The following is a 15,580-nucleotide window of genomic DNA, read 5'->3' on the forward strand; positions in this document are numbered from 1 at the left end:
AGGGTCGCTAAATCAAGTACCAGTGAAACACTGGGGTCGATATAATTGACTGGTCCCCTCCCACCAAATTTCAGGCCTTATGCCTTCAGTAGAAAGGATTACTATCATTATTGATATAATATTATTGTTAAAGCGGTGAGCTGGCTGAATCATTAGCATACTGGACAGAATACTTAGCAGCATTTCTGAGTTCAAATTCCATCAAAGTCAACTTTGCTTTTCACCCTTTTGAGGTTGATAAAATAAGTACCAGTTGAACACTGGGGGGGGGGGGGGGGTCGATGTAATTGACTTACCCCACTACCCCAAAATATCTGGCCTTGTGCTTATAGAGAAAGAACCAATCCAAGACGATAGAATAACAGAACCGTAAGAAGATCAGACAAGATACCTTGTGGTATTTACTCTGAATATGCTCTAAGATCAAATCCCACCATTGCCACCATGGCTGGTAGACTTAGTCAATTTCTTTGTTTAACCACCACCACCACCACCTGGCACCCTGCTGTGACTTAAGTGGACCCCATTCTGTTGCAAGTATTTGGGCAAGGTCCCCAGTTTGGAGATACTTTCCTTACACCTGTTATAGGGTCTCCATACAGGAGGGGTCCCTAACCCCTGAGTTACAGACCAGTTCCAGGTCATGGATCATTTGATACTGGGCTGCACAGAATTTTATGAATTTTTAATTTCATTTCTATTTTATAAACTATCACAAACTTCTGGGTAATTTTGCATTATTTATATTTAGAAGTAATAACTAAATTATATATATATTTATATATATATATATATATATATATATATATATATATATATATACATTTCTTTATTGCTCACGGGGGGGCTAAACATAAAGGGGACAAACAAGGACTGGGTTTAACTATTATAACTATTGGATTGGTAGAGAGGGCAACACTTTGACAGAATTGGTAAAGCACCTGTATTGAATTAAGTTCCTTAATGATGGGAGTTCAAATTCCACCAAGACTGACTTTGTCTTTCTTCATTCCAAAAAATACTAATCTGAGACTAGAGCTGATTTAGTCTACTAACCCCCACCTCTAAATCTTAAACCTGGTGCTTATGTTAGAAAATATTTATTATTGAAATGGCAGAATCGACAGACTACCAGCATCAGCAGAAGAAATTCTTTATAGTTATAACTGCATTGTTTACATTTTCAGTTTAAATCCCTTTCAGGTTAGAAAGGAAAAAAGATCAATAATATATAAGCCATTAGTTTTAATCACTTATTCCTGTCCCTAAAATCATGATCTTGTGTTGGTATCATCAGAGATTATTATTCATCATATTACTAGGGTAAGAGGTCAGTAGAATTGTTACAGAGTTAAACTGTAGAATATTAAAACTATTATTGTTCTTTTAACTGTTATATGTTATATTTTCAGGGATGTTGTCTTGAGATTTGGTGACAACAAGTCTCCTCAAATTTCAAACATCTTTCTTAGAATTCCAGCAGAGTGCAGGATAGAATTTTTCTGCAGGTCAACAATATAGGTCTCAATTCCAATATCCTTTAGCTTCTTAAGTAATTATTATTGTTATTATTATTATTATTATTATTATTATTAATATTAATAAATAATAATGGTTTCAAATTTTGGCACAAGGCCAGCAATTTTGGTGGCAGGGATAAATTGATTACAATGATCCCAGTGCTCAACTGGTACCTATTTAATTGACCCCGAAAGGATGAAGGGCAAAGCTGACCTTGGCAGAATTTGAACTCAGAATGTAAGGACAGATGAAATACTGCTTAGTATTTTGCCCGGCGTGCACATGATTCTGCCAGCTCACTGCCTTAATAATAATAATAATAATAATAATAGTTCTTTAGCATGGCTTCACGTTGTGGCTAAGTACATATTTGGTACTCTCCACCAAGTTGTGTTATTGCAAACAAAGAGTAACTTTTGCAAGATGTTGGCAACACCAAAGAGTGCCAATTTTTGTAAGGCTACAATATTAATTGTTACTTTTAGCTCATTGCTATGTGTTTCAAACTGATTAGGAATGGTGCCAACAACCTTAGTTACCATTGGCACAGCCTTTATTTCATTTCCAATTAGAGCTCCAAATACTTATCAATATTTTCCATGCCCCTTGGTGGCTATATTGCAGTCAACAGGGAATGGCTACATCTATTAATATAACACTACCATGTCTCTTTGTCTACCCACAACTACATCTCATTTCATGCTACTCTATCATTCTGTGGTTTGTATTTTAAGATTCCACAAGATATTGTGACAAGTTCATTCTCTAACACTGCCATGTATATCTCAGTACCATTTCTCGTCTACCTCAAAACTCTGTTTTTACCAATTATTATTATCAATGCAACAAGCTGGCAGAATTGTTAACATGTTGTTAAAGGCGACGAGCTGGCAGAAACGTTAGCACGCTGGACGAAATGCTAAGCACTATTTCGTCTGCCGCTACGTTCTGAGTTCAAATTCTGCCAAGGTCAACTTAGCCTTTCATCCTTTCGGGGTCGATTAAATAAGTACCAGTTACACACTGGGGTCAATGTAATCGACTTAATCCCTTTGTCTGTCCCCTCTATGTTTAGCCCCTTGTGGGTAGTAAAGAAATAAGAATTGTTAACAATGGGTGAAATGCTTAGCAGTATTTCGTTTGTCTTTACGGTCTGAGTTCAAATTCTGCCAAGGTCAACTGTGACTTTTATCCTTAGTATTTTGCCCAGCTTACTTCATCTCTGAACTTGCTAGCCTTGTGCAAGAACTTGGAACCTGTTATTATTATTATTATTATGATTATTATTATTATTGCCTTTGCACAGCTTCTAACATTGGAGATGTACTACAGTGTTAGCTGTTCACTACCAGTGAACTAAAGTAACACCTCTTATTTTTCAAGCACCTTCCGGAGTATTCAAGCAGTTCCAAGCAGTGCTGTTTTCTGCAAGTGCACCACCCTTATTGCAGCCCCTATTTATTCCACGTATTTCTCAAGATTTTTGTTCACTGTTCCCAGGGCTCCGACAGTTATTGGTACTACTGCTACCTTTTCCATCGACCACAACTGCTTAACTTCCCAAGCTAACCTTTCATAGCTCTCTCGACTTTTCCTTCTTCCCTATCGCATACCCTGTTGTCAGCTGGGCATGCTATATCTATGATCCATCATCATCATCATTATTATTATTATTATTAAGTCGGAAAGCTGGCAGAATTGTTAGCATGCTGGGCAAAATGCTTAGCAGTATTTCACCTGTTGCTATGGTCTGAGTTCAAATTCTGCCAAGGTCGACTTTGCCTTTCATTCTTTTAGGGTCGATAAATTAAGTACCAGTGAAACACTGGGGTAGATGTAATCAACTAGTCCCCTCCCCCTAAATTTCAGGTCTTGTGCCTTTAGTAGAAAGGAATATTATTATTATTTCCCAACCCATTTTGTTTCTGCATGTTTCTTTCATGAATAATCTTGTATAAATTGCTGTGTATTTTTTGCTATTGTTATGTCTTTGTTGTCCTTACAGTAAATAAATAAATAAATAAATAAATAAATAGATAATGGAATTAATAAATGTTAGAACATTAGACGAATAATATATCAGTATTTAGTCTCAACTTCCTAGGTTTTGAGTTCAAATCCCACTGGAGGGAATAGGTCTACACTTGATTAAATTGGACCACATCTGGATTTTACTGTACAACAGTAATATATTTACAAGACTTTTAACCAACACTGTCCTTATACACAATGTCATCATGGACACAAAAAGAGGACCAGCTGGACTGGTATCAGTCCTGTGCTGGGATTTCACTTAAACACTGAACATAAAGTAATATAACTAAATAAAGCAACACATCTTTTTCACTTGCTATCAATTCTGACAATCCACTGCCCTTGTTAATAATATATATCTGTTATAAACTGGAATAAATAAATTCATTTAGCTATTCCTAACATATTTATGGTCTTGTGTTAAAATGAGAAATCTGTTATCCCCAAAATAGTACCAGCTACATACTAAGGTCCAATAATTCTTCTATAACCATTACCTACAAGATTTGTGGTGCTCTACTTTTTCTTTGGCTGTCTTTGTATCACCTTCACTCAGGCATTTCCAACCCAATAGTCATCGTCATTATTATTATTATTATTATTATTATTATTATTATTATTATTATTATTATTATTATTATTATTATTATTATTATTATTATTATTATTAAGGTGGCAAGCTGGCAGAATCATTAGCATGGCAGGTAAAATGCATAGCAGCATTTCGTTTGTCTTTGCATTCTGAGTTCAAATTCTACTGAAGCCGACTTTGCCTTTCATCCTTTTGGGATCAATAAATTAAGTACCAGTTAAACACTGGGGTCACTGTACTTGACTAGTCCTCTCCCCCAAAATTTCAGGTCTTGTGCCTTTAGTAGAAAGGATTATTATTATTATTATTGTCACTACTGTTATTTTCTTCTTGACATTTGGCTAAACCCAGAGACTGATAATGTTTCTGCAGGGTTTATATTTGGTGGTGGTGGTGGTGGTGATGGGCATGGTAAGAAGTGTGAAAATGGGCAAAACATAAGTAATATGTGAACGAGAAGATCTCTGATAAAACTTAACCTTTAGGAGATCAAGTTTAAAGTCAAATTGAAATTTAATAAATGAAGAAAAGACAAAAAAAAAAAACCCTGAAATTCTAATTCAAATCAATAAAAGAACTTCAGCTTTTTTTTTAACAAAAAAAAATCTAAATTTCAATTCTAGTTTAAACTTCAATATCAGATTCTTTGAAATTTTCCCTTTCTAGGATTTAGTCTCCCGAAATGATCCCGTTGTAATAAATTTAAATCTCGAATTGGGAACATTAAAACTTCAATTAAAATTTCAATTTCCCATCACATTAATTATTGAAGCTGGGTGTAACGATGTAATGGTGTAATATTTTCAGTATTTGTGACTATGTCAATGATAATGATGGTAATAATGGTGATGATGATGATGATGATGGCAATGGTGGTGGTGGTGGTGTTGTTACTAAGTTTTTACATGTGCAACATGCATATAACAGATCATATTAATATTTCATGCAGAACAGGTTAGCATGGTTTCTTTCTTTCTTTCTTTCATTTTTTTTTTCTTTTTTGTTCTGGGTTTATAAAAAAATTTTTTCTGGTGACTGAGATCCGATTCAGCCGAGAGAGAATGGAGAGAGGCAGACAGACTGCAATGTTTGGATTACATAATTGCATATTCTCGTTTGTTTTGTCTATTTTGTTGTACAATAATATAAACATACTCAATACACCTTTGTTAGAAATGTGTAGGGTCAGACTATGTATGTATATATGTATACATACATATATACATATATATGTGTGTGTGAATGTGTGCATGTGTATGTGTATATATATATATATATATATATATATATATATATATATATATGTATATATATATAATATATATATACATGCTTGTCATATGTAAGGGAACCAAGGTTACATATTCACATCAAGGTTTCATTAAGTTTTACTGCTCATCAGATGTATATACATGTGACCGTGCACACAGCTGACCAAAATACAGTAGTGTAGCTTGAGCATTTCACCCCAAGCAATGCTTTTATGGTGGTCAGCCCTTGTAGACCTGTTTGATACAATCTGTATAAGCCTGTATAGGTTTGGAGCCCCATGGTGCCAAGGACTGCTCCAAGTGATGTACACTGTAGCCACACTAGCCAAAATGGAGCCCCATGTTCATTTAGGTTTCAGAACGATTCAAATATAAAAACCAGTTCAAATGTGTCACAGACAGGTGAAAATATTAATCACAGGTGAGATGCTGCCAACAAAACAAGTTACAACTTGTTAAGAATGAAGAGCAATGAGAGAGTGTGGGATGGTGGGCATTAAAAGAGGTAAGATCAGGTGATATCTACTGAAGGGCTGTTGGATCAAACTTTAGGGAGTAGTTATGTAACCCTGTTTACCTCATGTATGACAAACATTTATCACCATACATACACACATATATAGTTAGGTGTGGGGGTGGAGTCTAATGGTACAATGAGGTACATTTGTCATGTTTTCTTTTAACTAATTATGCTACCATTGTTTTTGATACCTTTGTTCATTTTAACCAGCATGACAACCAGGCCCATGCTGGAGCACATAACTCTTAATGTATATTTTTATTCCTACATATGTATAGAGTGCATATTATGTGAGTGTGTGCATGTGGACCCCATCCCTCTGGCAATATAACACAGATACTACTACCTTCTAAACTCTGAAATCCTGTCTCTTTCCCAGGTCATTAAAATTATTAGGAATGCAGAAACTAATGAATGACTAAAATTATCTTTTTATATTTATTACATCTATGTCATCTTACACTTTATTTTATGTCACTTCAGTCCACTCAGCTGTAAATAGGTGACCCTGCAACGGACTAGCCTTCTGATCAGGGGTAATATTGGCCTGCATGCCTAGCTAGCAGGATGGCATTATTTGAAAGCTAAAACCTTGCAAAGCACAGTGACCAGCGATGCATAACAATATCAAATGGGCTGGTCGACCATGTGATGTTATCTAATTAGCATGGCTACTAAAAGGTTGGTTTCTATTTAATTACTAACGAACTCTTCAAACAATTTTTGTTTTCAAACTAGGCATATTCACGCTGTATCTATGGGGGGTACCGTAGCGATGTTTCCTCGTTCTTGGAGGGGAAGAAAAAAATGAAAACAAAAAAAAAACAATAAATAAACAAATAAATAAATTATATTATGTAACCTGTAGTTTACCCATTAAGCAAAAACAATAAAAACAGAAGACATAAGTTACCTTAACCTACACACACACACACACACACATCCATCCTCTCAAGTACATTGCTAAATACTTCTTCACAGGTGTTTAAAAGGTATTATTATTATTATTACTATTATTATTCATTTATCAAAGGATAAATAAAAGTAGAAAAATTATTAATGGCAAATATCAATTAAAATTTTGTTTTATCTATATAATTCTTGCACACACACACACACACACACACACACCTGAACATTGTCAGACTTAGTCTTATTATGTTGCTTTTGTTACTGTTGCAGTTAGCAGAATGCTTCCATATTGCATTCAAAATATTGTTTTTCTTAGAGAAAAAAAAAAAAGAAAAAAAAATCACTAACTTTCACAATATAAATATTTACACATTTAAATTTAGAATTAAAAAAAATGATTAAAACTGCCATTTTTAATAATCTCAAAAATTTCCATTTGCTACTTTTGTAGCACCAAAAACAAATGGCAAAAGAGTTCAGAATATTTTTAAAGATTTTTTTTTTCTTTTTAAATTTAATTTCGTAATTTTTTTATTTATTCAAGATAAATTGAATTCATAAGTAGCAAGAAAGATATTTATATTTGGTCATAAAATAAAGATTTAAAAATTCCAGAATTGTTTTTTTTTTTGTAAAGAATAGGTCATATCTAGGACAAACTGACCAGAGTTGACCCCAGCTTAGTACTTCACGCTTTGGCCCTAATTGTCTCATTATTCCTTCTTCCTTTTTCACCAACAGACCTTCTGTTCCAAATTTTTCTTTCACAGTTTCAGTATCTACATTTTTCTTTTATTCTTATCTCTAAAATATTCTAAGCATCAATGACATTTTGTCCCCAAAACTACTGTGGCATGCTAAAGCCACTTAAAGCATTAATAAAAAATCTAAATGAAAGCAAGCTCATTCCTAAATAATTTAAGGTTTCTACCTTTTCAAGAATTGAAAGAAAAGAAGAGAAATTAAAAAAAAAAATTCCTTTTTAGGGAAAAAATAAATCCCAAAGTGAAATCAGATAAGATTTGGTGAGTGTGTATGGCGCTAAACTAAAATAACTACTATCTACTAGCAGTAAGGTACCAAACTAAAACATTTACTGTCTTTCAGGAGTAAGGCATTAAACTTAGATATTTATTATCAGGAGTAAGGCAAACTTAAGTATTTACTATCAGAAATAAGGCCCTAAGGCAACTAAAATACAACAAAAACTTTAGTAATCTTGCAAATGAAATATTTGGTTTCTTAAAAATTTCTTGTTTTGAATTTGGGTTTTTAACTCTAAGTCTTGATCAGAGAATTTCTTTTCTAAATTCTTAAAGGGCATTCACTCTGACTTACCATTCTTATCATTCATTATTCTTTTTTTGGTTTCACTCATTACATACCATGGCCATGCTGGATCACTAACGTTTTAAAATATTTTAGTCAATTGTATATTAGTCCCTTTGCCTGGTATTTTATTTTACTGAGCTCCTTAATGGGGGACAAAAGGCAATGAGTTGACTGCATATAAAGGGAGGCAATTTAACTGGAAAAACTATCACATGACAGTCTCCTTTGACCAATCAATTTTGCTGCCCCAGGATCGTCTTTGGTGTTGATAAGTACTCCAGTTGTTCAATCAACTCAACTATTGGATATGTGTTTGAATACTCCATAGACATACCTAATCCTTAATGTAACCCTCAACTAGAATCAGTGTAGCACAATATATGACAAGGTTGTACCATTTCACTTACAGTTACAATGAAGATGACAGGGCTTCCTCAGTTTCTGTCTACCCTGATACCATCGACAAAGATTTAGGTTGACTGGGGACTGCGGTAAAAGCCTCTTGCCAATAGTTGCCTAAGATGCAAAATTTCTTAACTGTAGTGTGTGCATGTATATATACACACAGTATGCACATAATAGGCTTCATTACAGTTTCTATTGACTAAACTTCACTGAATCCCAAAGTTTACAACAAAGTTAACTTTCTGAAGGTATGTGTAGCTCAATAGAATCCAGAACCATGATGTTGGGAAGCAAACTCCTTAAATACATTGCCATACTTGCAATCATAAATTCCATAGTTTTAACATCAGTTTCTGAGGAATCTACAGTAAAGAAATATTTCTAGATCTCTGATTGGTTGTCCTTTTTTTTTCTTTTTTTTTTTCCAAAAGATGTAAGAAAGTCATGTATAAAAATGGTAAATTGAATTTGAATGACATAAGAACGGAACATTAAAAAAAAAAGAACAAAACAATAGCAACTAAATAATATTAAATATATATATATATAGATAAAAAAAACAACAAGGAATCCTGCTGTTTAATGTCAGACTAACAATGCAGAAACAACGTATGGTGCAGAAAACAGAGAAAAAAACGAAAATTAATGAAAAATAAACAACAATTAAAATGCAAAAAAAAAAAAATAAAAAAAAAACAGATAACATCAACAGTAACAATCACTACAGTGACAACTAGAACAACAAAACTGTTATTTTTTTTTAAGGGTGAAAAAGCCAGCAACAAAAAAAAACAACAACAACAACAATGTAAAGAACCATTAAAAAAAAACAACAAAATACTATGTTTACAATAAACCTCATAACCTGTTTACCTTGCATTAGTTCTGTTTTACTTTTATACAACACCTTGGATCCTTTGGAAGTGGTGAAATAAGAAGGAAAGAACATTTACAGATCACAGAGATGTTACACAGATATTATATATACTCACACACACACACACACACACACACATGTACATATACATGTACATACATAAACCAGTATATATATATATATATATATATATATATATATATATATATATATACACACACACACACATATATGCATATATTATTACACACATGCATATATATTATTATTATTATTATTACACTCATCCACACACACACAAACGCACACATACATCATTACACACACAAACAAACACACACACACACACACACACACACACACAAACACTAATATATATATAAAATGGTGGAACAGTATACAATACATTAAGCTTCAAAGAGTTTCAAATGATTAAGGTAATAATAATAATAATAATAATAATAATAATAATAATAATAATAATAATAATAATTATACTAATAATAATAATGATGATGATGATGATAATAAAAAATAATAATAATCATGATAATAATAATGATGATGATGATGATGATGATGATAATGATGATAATAATGATAATAATAATAATAATAATAATGATAATAATAATAATATCAAATAATATCAGATGGCTCATTGAAATCATGTGGTTATCCAAGGTTAGAGTTTGATTTTATTCCTGCCAGGAATAAGAACAATCCTGAGCGAAGGAGTTAAATAACAATATGAATAATAATGATGATAATAATAAATGATTTATTTACCACAGAGAGATGATTAAATGAAAGAGACATCACAAGGACAGGTGACGTAAAGTGAGTGTTGGGTGGGGATGTATAAAAATTGAATGAGAAAAATCTAAGGAAGTGAAGGAAAATAGTTTAGTATGTAAATAAGAGATGATGATCTGGTTTTCCAGATACAAGTGGTTTCTCGAATGAGGGTTAGACAAGGAGTCTCACTGGTTCAGGATCACCTCCAGCTCCTAAGGGGAGTAAACTCTCCCAATTATTGTTCTCCAGTTTACAGGTAGCGGATGATGTTCAGAAAAGAATCATTTCTTCAAGCCATTTCTGCCACTGTCCCTGACTTTTTTTTAAATAAATTCACTGGAGGACAGTACCTCTTACAGCACCCTCACCTTTCTTTTAAAGTGAAATTAGCAAAATTCTATGAGGGTTTAACTAGAGAAGAAAGCATCCATCTTCTGTTCTTTTGGCATCATCTACCTTAAAACCTCATTTGCAGTAGCCAGCAGATAGAAGAAAACTGCTTGCTACATGTTGAATAAGACTACTTGAGACAGTATTCTCCAGCTACATATGATTTCAGATACCAATTATGGCCTAGAAGAATAAAGTACCCTGCTTGGAAAGAGAAGGTACTTTAACCCTTTAGTATTTAAACCGGCCATATCCGGCCAAAATATTTAATCTGTTTTATGTTCAAACTGGCCAGATCTGGGCTCTCACACCTACCCTACAATGTTATTCTACATTAAGTAATTACACCATCAAGATCTTGAAGATATGAGATAATGCATGATTAATTCAAATCAATGTGAATCAATAAGCATATTATGTTTGATAGAATAATCTGAACGCTAAATGGTTAAATCCACTCCACGGCACATTGAACAATCAATGCTGGACATATTTTGCGAGGAGACACAAGTGTAATATCAATGTTGTGAGGGTGAAGACATGTGGAGATAAAACGATAGATAGATAGATAGATAGATAGGTGAGTTTCTACCAAATTTTATTTGCAAGTTGGTGAGTTCTAGGCAAAAGAACAAAACACTTGCAAAAGGTATCCCACAATGGAATTGAAAACTATACCTTGAGATTGTGAAACAATTTTTAACCATTGGATGACTGACTGACTGACAGGCAGCTACACTCATATTCGTGTATATATGACTGTATGATATATCGACACTAGCATGGCAGTGTAGTTAAGAAACACACACATTTATAAGTAAATATGTTATGTATAAATAAATATTGGAATAGAGATGCTGTGATGTGATGGCCATGAATGTAATGTCATATGAATAATTATTAGCATGAGAGGAAAGAAGTAAAGATTATGAAGTCAGTTCATGATCTGAGATACATGACATCTACTAAACAAGAGATACAAGGAAATGAAAAATGTTATAGCCACACACACACACACACACACACACACACACACACACACACCACACCACACCAAACCACACACACACATGCACGTACACACATTACTTAGTAGTGATTCTCCATTTTTCTCTCTTTATCCAGCCCTCAAAGGGAGATGATTCTTATTTATCTCCCTTGATTGCTATATTCTAACTGGATTGTTATTTGCCGTATGACAGACAACATTGGGAATACAATAGGAACACCAGGTAATGTAATATCAGAAACTAATTAATAGTATTATTATTATTGATAAACGTATATATTATAGAAGATATACAAATCAGAAGAAATTTGTTTCATTTAATTTTCATTTTAATTTATCAAATAATTATTTTGTAGAAGATCCATCAATTTGATTAAAGTAAATTCTAATTATTGTGCCTATTTAATATCATCCAATCTACAGTAGAAATAATTTACTTCCCAGCATTATCCATCATATTATAGGTAACATGCACACACAATATCTCCATGTGTTTATAAATATATATATGTGTGTGTGTGTGTGTGTGTGTGTGTGTGTATACATAAAGTGCAGGAGTGGCTGTGTGATAAGAAGCTTGCTTCCTGACCACATAGCTCCAGGTTCAGGCCCACTGCGTGGCACCTTGGGCAAGTGTCTTCTACTACAGCCTCGGACTGACTAAAGTCCTATGAGTGGGTTTGCTAGACAGAAACTCTGAAAGAAGCCTGTCATATATATATATATATATATATATATATATATATATATATATATATATTTACACCCTAATATATATAGCCAACCCCTGTCTACAGGGTACCTACTTCCGTCTTGAAGTATACCTATCTCTGTCCCTCTATACCTCCACATCTCACATCAACTGGCACAAACCCATTCCCACTCACTACTACACCTTCTTCCCAAGTGGGGCAGTTTTTGTCTTGCAAATTACTTGGTGTTCCTGTTGGTGGTGGTGCTACATAAAGAGCACCGATGCTGGAGCCATATTAAAAGCCCTGGTGCTAGTGCCATTTAAAAAGCACCCAGTAAAGTAGTTGGTATTAGAGCGGGGACATCCAGCCATAGAAACCATGCTCTAAATGGACAATGGAGCCTGGTGCAGCTCTTGGCTTTACCAGCTGCTGTCAAACTGTCCAACCCATGCCAGCATGGAAAATGGGCATCAAATGATGATGATGATATAATACATACATAAATATACATACATACACATATGAACACACACACATACATATAAATACATACACACACATGCACACTCACACACTTGTGTGTGTGTGTATATGTGTTTGTGTACATGAATATGTAGATATATGTACACGTTTGTACACACACAGGGAAAAAAATTTGTTTGAAATAAAAGGAATAAAAAAACAAAACTCAGAAACTTCCTGAAAAATAAAAGAATAATTGAAAATTGAAAAATGTGTATAATGTTAATTAGTTTTGTTGTTAGAAAGGTGAAATAAACATGAAAAATCATTAAAAATGTAATTAATAAAAATTAATTTTAAAAATAAAGAAAGTGATTAGAAGGAATTATTTTGGTGTTTGACAAATAATTATTCAATTTTTTTTTTATAATTGTAAATAATAATTAAAAAAAAAAGGTTATCTGAAAGTGAGAGCAATTATGTCAGTGAAATTCTTCAAATGTATCTTTGATCACACATTCTCAAATGACTTACAACGAACCATGTCTATATTTTGTATGAGAAGTTGATTTTAATGGATTGCAATGTTAACCATTTTGATACCAATCACATTGTAACATAAGTATGGTGAGCTACATACATATATATATATATATATACATGTATATATATATATATATATATATATATATATATATATATATATATATATATATATATATATATATATATATATATATATATATATATATATATATATCTACATATATATGGTGACCTATATATATATATATATATATTTATATATTGTATATAAAGAGTGCAGTGTCACACCGATAACCAGCTGGCGAAAGATCTGCCTGAGGTTACACTAGTAGTAACATGAACAGCCACTTTGATGTGGTGATATATATATATATATATATATATATATATATATATATATATATATATATATATATACATATATACATACATATATATATATACATATATACATACATATATACATACATATATACATACATACATATATATATATATATATATATATATATATATATATATATATATATATATATATATAAGTATATATATTACATATGTGTATATATGTCAACTCTAACATTTTATACATATATTAAATATAATTTCTTTCCTATGTTCCAGCCCAACACCTGTGGCCAAGCTGGGGTACTGTCATTTTTCAATGGCCGTTCTTTTGTGATTGGCTTTAGTGAAGGAAGGAGCTTGATATTATTGCCCTCTTCTGGGTTTCTTGCTGTGACGCAGGCTCATCTGGGACCTTGAACAGCAAGAGGTCAAATCGTTTCTTGGATAGAAATCTATCCCTACTCCTTGTAGACCTCTCAGATATTTTGACAAGTTATTTAATAGTTGTTGGCTTTTGAATCTTAAGCTATTGCAGTACCTGGTCCTCATTCTAGATGGGATGGGTGGGACAGTTGGAACAGTGCAATGACATCCAGTCTGAGGCCTAATGATGCCAAAGTTTGGTGCCAACCTATCTAGGATGTGTGTGTGTCTGTGTGTGTGTGGCTGGCTGGCTATAACATGTTTCAACTCCTCATATCTCTTTCTCAGCAGATGTTATCATATCGAAGAGTCAGAAGCCAAACTTAATTCTCCCTTTTTTGTATGTTTAACTTCTTTACTCTGTATATTATACACATACATATACACACTTGTGGGTCAACGGTCTTGTCATCACATCTGTTGTGAAACATCAACATAATGTGTATACACAAGTTGATGAATGCCAACATAATTATATATATATATATATATATATATATATATATATATATATATATATATATATATATATATGTATATATTCTTTATACTTTTACTTGTTTCAGTCATTTGACTGTGGCCATGCTAGAGCACCACCTTAAAGGGTTTTTAGTCAAAGAAATCAACCCCTGGATTTATTCTTTATAAGTCTAGCACTCATTCTATCAGACTCTTTTGGTGAACTGCTAAGTTACAAGGATGTAAACACACCAATGTCAGTTGTCAAGCGATAGCGGGTGGAAAAACACAAACACAAACACACATAAATATATATATATATATATATATATATATATATATATATATATATATGACAGACTTCTTTTAGTTTCCATCTACCAAATCCACTCACAAGGCTTTGGTCAGTCCAAGGCTATAGTAGAAGACACTCATCCAAGATGCCACGCAGGGGGGACTGAAACTGCGACCATGCAACTGAGAAGCAAGCTTCTTATCCCACAGCCACATACACACACATACCAAAGTATATAGTCACAGATATTTTATTAAACCCCTCCAAAATGTTGATATTGTATATTAACCCTGTGGCATTTAAACCAGTTATATCCAGCCAAACTATTCTACTTGCTTTATGTTCAAACTGGTTAGATCTGGCCTCTCATACCTAATGTAGAATGTCATTTTAAACAAACTATCACATCACTGAAATCTCAAGGCTACAAGATAATGCAGGATAAATTCAAAAATAATGTGAATAAATAAGTATCACATTTGATGGAGTAATTTGAACACTAAGGGGTAAAACCACTGTACTTATAAGAAACTGTTATGAGAAGGTTAAAATATTGAGATTCGTCTCTCTTCAAGTGCAAGAAGTATCATCAGAATATATATTCCTACGATTCTTCATGTACAGCACTTGACTTGTCTGAGTTTTAACTCTTTTGTTACTATATTTCTGTTGAGATGCTCTGTGCTTCTTT

At 32.9% G+C, this 15,580-nt stretch overlaps 1 protein-coding gene across 14 annotated transcripts in view; it reads right to left on the reverse strand.

Moving 5' to 3' along the window:
• LOC106879977 (proto-oncogene tyrosine-protein kinase ROS) overlaps nt 1-15,580 on the reverse strand; it is a 337,180-nt gene that overhangs the window by 99,901 nt on the left and 221,699 nt on the right. For 8 of the 14 annotated variants that reach the window (XR_016238343.1, XR_016238342.1, XR_016238344.1 and 5 more), the window contains exon 11: nt 9,461-9,502. The exons of the other annotated variants lie outside the window; for them this stretch is intronic. Coding sequence is in view for 5 of the 8 variants with exons in the window: in XM_089341841.1 (XP_089197967.1) it covers nt 9,461-9,502 (42 nt within the window). In the remaining 3 variants the exon portion in view is untranslated. The remainder of the gene's footprint in view (nt 1-9,460; nt 9,503-15,580) is intronic. 14 annotated transcript variants of the gene reach the window in all.

The sequence above is a fragment of the Octopus bimaculoides genome, chromosome 25, assembly GCF_046866305.1.
Source record: "Octopus bimaculoides isolate indiv1 chromosome 25, ASM4686630v1, whole genome shotgun sequence".
NCBI classification, from domain to species: domain Eukaryota; kingdom Metazoa; phylum Mollusca; class Cephalopoda; order Octopoda; family Octopodidae; genus Octopus; species Octopus bimaculoides.